A 10,777-nucleotide genomic window follows, 5' to 3' on the forward strand; every position below is an offset into this window, starting at 1 on the left:
CAATTTTGATGACTTTGGACTCAACTTGACAATATCATCAAAGACTTGCAACCCGACTTGGACTTTGACATCAATGACTCGGGACCTGTCTCGGAGTCTGATGACTTGAAAATACTCTTTTCAATGAGGTGTTGAGTAAAATGTGCCCCCATTCAGACAACAAATGTTCCCACATGGGTTACATTTCTGTGCACTAATTAAATGAATGAATGCTGTGTCAGCACTCTTTTTCTATGACTAAGTCTTGTCACGGTGGTCTTATTTTACTTGAAAAAAAAAAAATTCAAAATTTATTAATTGTATTTGTCAAATTAAATGTGTTACATTGTTAAAATGGCATATTTATTTGGTAAACACGAAACAGTGCTTATGACTTGTAAGGACTGGAAAATGTCAAGCCTGACTTGAGACTTGACTTTGCATGACTTTACTTGAAAGCTGACTTGAGATTAAAGACTGGAGACTTGCAAAACGGTAATTTGTCAAAACCCCCAAAAATCTGCCTACAAATACATGTACCATTACAACCATTGCTTTTTTCTAATTGCAGCAATGTCCCAGCTGTACTACAAGAAAACGGACAACTCCTCATACAGCGACCGCATCCCCCTCCACATCGTGCGGGCAGAGTCTGAGCTCTCCGCCCTGGAGAGGGCCTACCTGGGGGCGGTGGAGAAAGGCGACTATGCCAGCGTGAAGGAGGCCCTGGAGGAGGCCGAGATCTACTTCCGCATCAACATCGACTGCGTGGACTCGCTGGGACGCACGGCCCTGCTCATCGCCATCGAAAACGAGAACCTGGAGATTGTGGAGCTGCTGCTCAGCTACAACGTGCACGTGGGTGACGCCCTGCTGCATGCTATCCGCAAAGAGGTGGTGGGCGCGGTGGAGCTGCTGCTGAACCACAAGAAGCCCAGTGGTGAGAAACAGGTACTAGGGAGTGACATGCATCCCATAATGCATATATCACTACTTGCTCATTAATTAACAAGTATATTGCCCAACACAGCAGCGACACAACCTATGTTGTAATAGCAGGAGCTGGATGCTGACCACTCATGATGCTCATTTTTGGTGTAATTAAAAAACTACATACAAAGTTTGTCTACATCCACAGACTAGAGACCCTGGCAGTTATTTGCTTTTATGGACCATGCTCCAAGTGACTCTAGGAGACTTTTTAATTGGAGCATTTAGTTAGATATAAATAACAATAACAATAACAATAACAATAGCTAGAAAAAAAGTTTGTGTGCAATGAAGTTTGTACAACCACTGCACATGAATGTGGACGCTATCACAACATGAAAAGTGTGACCCAGGATCGCCATGACAAAAAAACAAAAAAAAAGTTTCAATGCTTCAAAAAGGATCAGTCTCTTTTCTGCACATTTTGAAATCCACAAATACACTTTAAAGATCTTCCTTAGCCGCTCAGCTTCTGCTTTTGCCTTCAGCTCTTTGATTTCTGTATGAATCTTCCAGCTGCTGGGACTGCATGTAATGGGACTGCAAAAAAGGGTATTGTTTTCACTCAGGGGGAGCATTTAATGAGGCTGGATGAACCACAAGTCATTAGCTGCAAGCTTGCTGTTTGACAAGATGGTCAAAGACAAAAGACATGAAAATGAGACCCTTTCAAACCACACATGGGAGTCAAATTACGGTTTTACATATTTTTGATGATAAAAACAATGTGGTGGATGGAGATAAAGTTAATTAAAGCAATTCTGTTACATTCAGGGATTAGTTAAAAGTAATTTCATTTGTTCTCATGTTTAGTAATAATAATAATACATTTAATTTATAAGCACCTTTCTAAAAACCCAAAGACACTGCACATGATACAGGTCAAAAATTTAAGGATAAAAACAACATAGACAGGTCAAAGTGAGTATGCAATCTTGAGCAAATGAGTTTTGAGTCTTGATATGATGATGGGGAGTGAGTCAAAATTTTGGATGTCGGAAGGTAATGAGGTCCAGAGTTTGGGAGCAGAGAGGCTGAAAGCTCTGTTCCCCATGGTGCTGAGGCGGGCAGAGGGCACAGTGAGGTGAATGGAGGAGGAGGATCTGAGGGAGCAAGCTGGAGTGGTAATGTGGAGGAGGTCAGTCAAGTATGGAGGGCTGAAGTTGTGTATGGCCTTGAATGTATGTAGAAGGAGTTTGTACTCTCTGCTGGACCAGGAGCCAGTGAAGCTGCTGTGGGATGATGTGATGGAATGAAGGAGTTCTGGTCAAAATCCGGGCAACAGAGTTCTGGACCAGTTGAAGTTTATGAAGGGACTTCTGGGGGAGACCAAGGAGAACAGGAGTGGGTTGTAGTAGAGAATGCGAGAAGTGACCAGGCTATGGATGGCGGCAGCATGGCAAGTGAGGGAAGGCCGGAGACGATTAATATTGCGGAGGTGAAAGTAAGCAGATCGAGTAATGTTAATGATGTATGACCGTTCACTATCCAGGGTGACTGACACCCAGAGCTGCTGGTAGTGAGGGTGAAACTGCTGACTTTGGAAAGTAATGATTTTGTTCCAATTAAAAGGAATTCAGTTTTGTCACTGTTGTGTTTGAGAAAGTTTATGGTGAACCAGGATTTGATTTCAGACAGACAGGACGTGAGGGAGGAGGGAGGAAGTATGTGTTTAGTGGAGAGGTAGAGCTGGGTGTCAGCAAAGCACTAAAACTCAATATTGAACCTGCGGAAGATTGCCAAGGGGGAGAAGGTAAATGATGAAAAGAAGGGTCCCCAGGACAGAGCCCTGAGGCACACCTGTAGTGACAGAGGAGAGGTCAGACTTGAAGGACCTGAGCTATATGAAGCTGTGTTGCTTTCTGTTAGGACAGATGTGTACGTTGCTGTCTCTTAAAGAGAATGCGCCTCTTGAGCACACAGATGAGACCTTTTCTTACCGTATTCAGTGTTCCCATACATGCATTTATTTGTGGCTGCCCGCTCGCTACAAATACATTTAGACCACCACAAATAGATTTGGTACTACCTGTTCAACCTTGTTCATAAACAAATTATAATAGGACTGTCTGTGAATGTACGCTTGTCATTACAACTTTGTACAGTAGATGGCATTGTAACTCTGCTTCTTAACACACTTTTTACGCACCTGGTCTGCCACAGAATAAGAAGACACTACAGGAGGGATCAGTGTTGGCAACTTATTCAGTGACACTAAGAGAGTCTTTTTCTGGTACCCCAGAAGAAAATTAATAGCTAACACGGCACAAGCACGAAGTTACATTTAACAGTCTACTCAACAGCAAAACTGCTCGTCAAAGATCTTCTATAGGACAGGAGTTTTGTTTTTAAGAAATCTACTAGAAAAACATTAGTCTCTCCCAAGTTGTGGGCTAACCTCTTGTCATTTAAGAGCTGCATCTGGCCCATGGGCCACCAGTTGAATAGTACTTGTCTAGTTTATGTCACTAACTCTGACACCACTATTATTTCTGTCTCTTCTGTAAAGGTCCCACCAATTCTGCTAAACAAACAGTTTTCAGACTTCACCCCAGACATCACTCCCATTATCCTCGCAGCCCACACCAACAACTACGAGATCATCAAACTCCTTGTACAGAGAGGCGTTTCCATACCTCAACCACATGCTGTACTGTGCAACTGCCTGGAGTGTGTGTCCAGTTTGGACGTCGACGGCTTGCGCCACTCGCACTCCCGCCTCAACATCTACAAGGCCCTGGCCAGTCCGTCTCTCATCGCACTCTCCAGCGAGGACCCTTTCCTCACGGCATTTCAGCTCAGCTGGGAGCTGAAGGAGCTCAGCAGGGTGGAGAACGAGTTCAAGTCAGAGTACGAGGAGCTCTCACATATGTGTAAACAATTTGCCAAGGACCTTCTGGACCAGACCAGGAGCTCCAAAGAGCTGGAAATCATCCTCAACTATCGTGACGACATCAACCCCCTGCTAGATGAGAACGTCAACGATCTGGCCCGGGTGAAGTTAGCTATCAAATACTGCCAGAAAGAGGTAAGGAACAAGAAGAACATTTTAAGATTGGTCAAAATCAGGTGGATAAATGTGGAATTAGCCTCCATTAGCCATCATTTCTGGTGTGTTTTTAGGAGGAATAAGGGCTGTAAAACATTTGTTATTGCTCCTGCAAGGGACAATAACATAAATGTGGCACACTGAATAACAACAATGTTGCATTGATGAGAGGAACACCATAGGGATGAGCCACAAATGGGCCTAAATGGGTTGAGGTGTCCTGGGGGACATGTAATTGCAAGGCGGGTTCTGAATGTAATGCATACACTTGCCAACCTCAGTCCCCATGACAATTGGATAATTGGTGATAATGACAAAGATGTGATGAAACTCATAATATTTTAATCATTAGGAGAACATTAGGGGTCACAGTTAGGATCTGACATCAGTTTTTCACCTATTTGGATTGCCTCTATCGAAACCAAGTATTAGATTATTCATGGCAATTGTATGGATAAAAGTGTTCATGCTTGGCCATTATACATACAGAAAGTGGTACAATTCAACCCAGGGTGTAAGTGCAGATGGCATGGGTTCGATTCCCAGCCAGGGCCCAATACCCATTGGAAATAGCCCGTTCTGGTCCCAAGCCTGGATAAATAAGAGGGTTGCATCAGGATCTGTCAACCCTCCCATTTACACCTGGGTACTACTGTATTTTGCACGTCTTTCCCAGCAACCACCCATTTTAATAATTTTAAGTATTTTATTTTAACTTCCATGAAAAAAAATCCTGCCCGATTCTTCCAAAGCAGCATAACTTCCGGTCCGCTCAACACCACTCGGGCAACAATGGCGTAACACATCCTGTAGCCGCTAAAGTCGGGCCCTCAAAATAAAAGAAGCAAGCCAGCTGGGGGAAATTTTCCCTGATTTTCCCTTATTGTTTCGCCTATTTTGAGATGCTACGCCAAGTAAAAAAAACTAAGCCAGCAAACAATGATGGGAAAAGCCAAAAGACGACAACAGCAAATGGAGCGCAATTGAGCAAAAAAAAAAGTGAAATAAAGGCTACTAGCAGCAAAGCAGTACATTAGAAGTTTCTTGTTTGTTCTACTGATGATGTATAGCCTACTGCAGTGCTAACAATGATATAACCACATACTTTTTGCAGGTTACTACTGTGGTTCTTTTTGAAGAGATGCATCTGGCGGGTGGTACAGAACATTACAAGCACTTAGTGGTTGTCCACATTATTAGAGAAGAAGGTCCCACCTTCCAATAAAGACATTTTCACTTCCTGCTATCAACAGTATGCGTCAACGAATGTCGCACAGAGCAGATTTCAATCTCAATCCAAACAAATCCTGTGCTTGGTGCCACATACAGTGTTCCACAACAATATTGTGGTTCCACAATATTGCCACTCCCAATGCAAGATAGGAAACTTTAAGGCGATTCTCCGTGGAAAGATGACCTCATCATCCACCCCATTATGTGGATCCATTTGGCTCTAATAAGGTTACGTTCAATTGATCTCCCATCACCATACAAAATATGTCTTGCAAATGCTTTTATGAAATCTCAGAAAGCCGAGGAGAACAATCACATTTTAAGAATAAAAGGAATTCTGAATGAAAGAAGCGGCATAGAAAATGGATGGATGGATGGATGAATGACTTCTGAAAGGGTTTTCAATGGTTATGGTAATGGTTGTGTTTGTTTTCGGACATGCAAGTTACACTGAGGGACATCATGTTCACGCAATTCAACACATCCAAAAAGCAGTAGAATGAATCTTATTTAATCCTCCCCCTTCTCCATGTCTAAGTAATTACTGCTTTGTCTGCTGTTTTGCACTGCTACTCTGCCAATTTTATATTTTTTACATTTATATTTAATATTTGTATCTTCTACATTTTTTTTCCTTTCTATAGTTATTGTTGCACCACCCCACCAGAACAAATTGCTCGTGTTGTGTGAGCTATACCTGGCAATTAACCCGATTCTGATGCTGTCTACAGATTGTTCCGTACCAAATGTGATTACGGAGGCATGTAGCGTTACACTCCTAGTTATCTTCTATTTCTTTCTCTGATTCTTAGTTTGTCGCCCAGCCCAACTGTCAGCAGCTGCTGGCGTCCCGGTGGTATGACGAGTTCCCCGGCTGGAGGAGGCGTCACTGGGCAATGAAGTTCATCACGTGCATCCTCATCGGCCTTCTCTACCCAGTACTCTCCATCTTCTACTTGGTCTCACCGAAGAGCCGCTACGGCCTATTCATCCGCAAGCCCTTCATTAAGTTCATATGTCACACGGCTTCCTACTTGACTTTCCTGTTCCTGCTCCTCTTGGCATCGCAGCACATCGCTGCCCCGCAACGCGACTTTCAGGGCCCGGCGCCCACCTTGGTGGAATGGATGATTCTTCCCTGGGTACTTGGTAAAAAAAAAAAAGGCTAAACTGTTCACACTTTTGTCTTTCACGGCAGCAGTAGAAACATGTTTTTGCTCTTTAAGGATTCATATGGACAGAGATCAAGCAGATGTGGGATAGTGGCTTCCAAGACTACATTGATGACTGGTGGAACATAATGGACTTCATCATGAACTCATTATATCTTGCAACCATTTCCCTGAAGATTGTCGCCTATGCAAAGGTAGGAAAGGCTACAAAACTGTGATGCATCACAGTGTGCACCATGATCACAGCAGCACTAAAGTCCAACAAGAAGTATGATAACCTGGATTTACCTTCCAGTACAGTGGACACAAACCCCGAGGCAGCTGGGAAATGTGGCACCCGACCTTAATAGCCGAGTCTCTGTTTGCCATCGCCAACATCTTTAGCTCCCTGCGCCTCATTTGCCTTTTCACCGCCAACTCCCACCTGGGCCCCCTGCAGATCTCGCTGGGCCGCATGCTTCTCGATATCCTCAAGTTCCTCTTCATCTACTGCCTGGTGCTGCTGGCCTTCGCCAATGGCCTCAACCAGCTCTACTTTTACTACGAAACTGATGAGGGCAGAAACTGCAAGGGTATCCGCTGTATTCAGCAAAACAATGCTTTCTCAACGTACGGTACAAGTGCATTATGCATAATAAATACCCTCGTTATCAGCAGGGAAAATTTCATGTATATTTACTTGTTTTCCAGGTTATTTGAGACGCTGCAGTCATTATTTTGGTCCATATTTGGCCTGATTTCCCTCTATGTGACACGAGTGAAGCCGGACCATGAATTCACAGAGTTTGTCGGAACCACAATGTTCGGCACATACAACATCATCTCTTTAGTGGTGCTGCTCAACATGCTAATTGCAATGATGAACAACTCATACCAGCACATTGCAGTGAGTAGCCTTGTTTAGCCACACTCATTCATCTTTGTGTTCTTTTTTTTAGAGCCTCTGATAAATTGCAATTGTTGTTTTCTTTCAAGGACCACGCGGATATAGAGTGGAAATTTGCCAGAACTAAATTATGGATGAGCTACTTTGAAGAGGGCGGGACTTTGCCATCTCCGTTCAATATAATACCAAGTCCTAAGTCGTTTTATTATCTGACAGAATGGATAAAAGCACGAATGTTCAGGAGGCCAAGCCTAAAAAGGCTTGAAACCTTTGAAAGTTTGGGGGTAAGTTTTTTCAGTTTATTTTCTTGTAGTTCTTCCGATTGACAATAGATTAGAAGTGCGATATCTGAGGGTTCGTCCACATTTGTCATGTTTGGTTTGGCTAAATGGAACTCCGGTGTGTTTGCTCTGCTAGTTTGTTTGGTCGAGCGTGAACGTGACCGCCACTAAGCAAACCGCACCAAGTACCTTTTTTCATTTTGGGGTTTTTGGAGACCAAATCCTAACTAGAAAAAAAATGGTGACTTGGTTACCTGTAGAAAAAATGTACGTTAACAATGGGCCACTTGTTTCTGTAATTGTAGCGACGTGCAGCAGACAACGTCAGACTAAACCACAAGTATCAGGTAAGGTGACTCTGTCACTTACAATAATGTATTTTACATAAATATCACCATTAGTAGTGTGTATTTTTCCAGGAGGTTTTGAGAAACCTCGTAAAAAGATATGTGGCTGCGATGATCAGAGACGCCAAGACAGAGGAAGGGTTGACAGAAGAAAACTTCAAGGTAGTGCAAATTTAACAAGATTGTTCTTTGTAATTGCAGCGATTGTTAATATGGTTGTAATCAAATATCAACAGGAGCTCAAGCAGGACATCTCCAGCTTTCGCTATGAGGTGCTTGGAATGATGAAGGGCAAACCCCACGGTCGAGGGTCTGGGAAAGTTGCGAGCTCCCCCTTTGCTTACCAGGGAAACGCCTTCAAGTATTCCCCGAAACGTTTCACGGATGAGCTGCAACAGAGGCTGGAGGTGTTTGACACGACCACCAGCAGGCCCAGCGGAGCTGCAAACGTCTGCCACATTCCCATCATCAATTCTGTTGTCCCAGCTGCTTCTGTCAATAGTGACAAGAAACTATTGGATGATACCGGGATCCATAAGAGACACACCAGACAGCCCTCTCACAACTGCAGTGAAAGTAATTTACTGTCAGAGAAGGGCTCAAAGAATTCGGAAGCTGGAGGACGACCCCAAGAGGTTCAAAGTCCGATGGTGATCGTGGAAGTTGTAGATAAAGTAGAGAAGCACGCTCAAGAGCAAAAACATTCATGCAAGCAACCAACTAAGGGAAAAAAATGACCTAAAAAGACAAACACATTAATCCAATACAATTAATATACATTATTTATTCTGCTTTGTGGTCATTTATTACATGAAGAGACTGTTTTCAAACTGTGATCCAGTTAACTCACATATTAATTTCAACCAGCATCTACCCTGTCAAGTATGTATAATTAGGTCACAGCATATTTAATGCATCCCCTCGTGACTGACAACAACTGACTTATGGACACTAGTAAACAAGTTATTTTTAATCCACGTTTTCAACAAGTTTGCATGAGGTTTTAGTCAGAATGATATAAAAAGCGCAAGCACTATGTTTTCTTCAAACTGCAGTATTTTTGGGTAACAGAGTTATATTTCAAAGAGGTTATTATGGTTGTTATGGATAAATTATATGCAGAGCGTTCATTGATTCACAAGATGAAGCTATTTCGAGTAACCTCAAAACATTCATTTTGTACAAATTATATAACACTACTGTTAGCACGACATCCCACTAAATTATTGTGACACCTCTTTGTTGTTTGTATCTTATAAATAAATGTGTGTGCAACTGAAACAAAGCAAATATGCCTCACACACTCAACAAATAAACAAATAAAATGTATAGGTATTCACCACCAATAAATGCCATGCACTGTATGTAACATGATCGATGAACAGATGGATTTGTTAAGCTGTGGCAGTTTCGGAAAAAGTTTTCACGTTCACTTGCAGCATGCAACTATGGTGCATTCAAGGACTGCTGAACAAAGTGCGACATCTCAACGCTTAGTGAAAAAACCCGATCAGAGAAGCATAAATACATGTGTGCAGTGCATTATACCTGTATTATCACATATTAAATGACAATGAGATGTGTTTTCTGCAAACAAAAAAAAAACTGCCTATTTTTGGAGAAAAAATAAATAAGCCCCAAAATTAATATTCTGACCAAAATGCAAATGCCGACTCATGAATGTGCGGGGACCTACTGTAACTCTCATCCATTAATCTAAATCCAATTAATCAGTTACAGAAAGCCAAAAATGTTAACACAAAACATGTTTTTATAGTTTTACAATTATAGTTTTACTTGCAGTAAACAATTTGAAATAATAAGTACATAAAAATAATGAATAAAATGCTAAATGAACATTTAAAGCGACTGTTACCGTTACTGAAGATGTGATTCTTGATGTGACTGTTCCCAAAGACGCGATGCGGCAGCGAGACACCACATGGACAACACCTTCCTGTTTGAGTTGTTTCTTCAGTAGAAAAGCCTTTCTCACCTCAATGACCCAAAACAAACCACAGAAAGTTTCAAGTGACAGTGTTTTGATAAAGCAGGTAAAAAACACTATTGAATTGAATTGAATTCAAGAAATAAGCCACGACAAAACAGGAAGATGGTGTCCGTGTTGTGTCTCACTGCCATATCATGTCTTTCGGAACAATCAACAATCACCTCTTCAATGAAGGTAAAAATAACCGTAAATGTTCATTTATGCATTTAGAATTGGTTTATGCATGTAAAACTATAAAAACGTGTTTTGTGTTAACATTTTTGAGAGTCCACCGCTGATGGCATCATAGACGGGCAACACAGCTGACTTACGGTTCTGGCTGTCATTTTGGAACTTAGCAAGAAGCTAGCTTCTTTCTCAGAAGCTGAGGACATTTTGTGAAAAAAATACATGAAGAACCCAGTTGGACTCGCGCAGTGTATTAATAACACGAGACGCGCGCAGTACTGTACGCCAACAAGAAAACGTATGCAAAACCTTGGCGTAAATCTTTCAAAAAACACGCTAACCGAGTCAGATGCTAACCGAGGTTCCACTGTAAATGTAAATGCTTATAGTGACCTCTGGTTGAAGTAACGATGTTAATTGTGCACTTGTGTTGTTAGACTCTAGTAGGAAGTCACATTTCGAGCAAGAGAGAAGCATGTTGTGTTCTCAGTAAACTAATGCTTAAATTCCATAACATTGGAAGTAATGTTAGGTTGTTTGAATTACAAAGCTAATACATTTTCATTCATTAAAAAAACATTGTGGGTAGTCTGCTTTCTTGTTCTTTCTACAGTCACAATCACATCATTCATGTGCGTGCGTTGTTCTATCTCACCCATTC

At 41.9% G+C, this 10,777-nt stretch overlaps 1 protein-coding gene across 1 annotated transcript; it reads left to right on the plus strand.

Annotated features, from left to right (window-relative positions):
* The first annotated feature begins 549 nt into the window (after nt 1–549).
* On the plus strand, nt 550–9,055 carry LOC129190756 (short transient receptor potential channel 4-like). Its single transcript, XM_054793241.1, has 10 exons — nt 550–930; nt 3,479–3,997; nt 6,064–6,400; nt 6,478–6,617; nt 6,719–7,032; nt 7,114–7,309; nt 7,399–7,593; nt 7,896–7,937; nt 8,010–8,099; nt 8,174–9,055. Exons 1-10 carry the CDS (start codon nt 553–555, stop codon nt 8,672–8,674), a joined length of 2,712 nt encoding a protein of 903 aa, XP_054649216.1. The 5' UTR covers nt 550–552; the 3' UTR covers nt 8,675–9,055.
* The last annotated feature ends 1,722 nt before the right edge of the window (nt 9,056–10,777 follow it).

This window comes from Dunckerocampus dactyliophorus, chromosome 12, assembly GCF_027744805.1.
Source record: "Dunckerocampus dactyliophorus isolate RoL2022-P2 chromosome 12, RoL_Ddac_1.1, whole genome shotgun sequence".
Taxonomy (NCBI): domain Eukaryota; kingdom Metazoa; phylum Chordata; class Actinopteri; order Syngnathiformes; family Syngnathidae; genus Dunckerocampus; species Dunckerocampus dactyliophorus.

Bases quoted from the DNA above. Each gene is read 5' to 3' on its own strand.
- LOC129190756 (XM_054793241.1), top strand. From the start codon at position 553: ATGTCCCAGCTGTACTACAAGAAAACGGACAACTCCTCATACAGCGAC. The intron at 7,033-7,113 runs GTACGGTACAAG...CTTGTTTTCCAG, and splicing joins CAAAACAATGCTTTCTCAAC to GTTATTTGAGACGCTGCAGT. The intron at 8,100-8,173 runs GTAGTGCAAATT...AAATATCAACAG, and splicing joins TGACAGAAGAAAACTTCAAG to GAGCTCAAGCAGGACATCTC.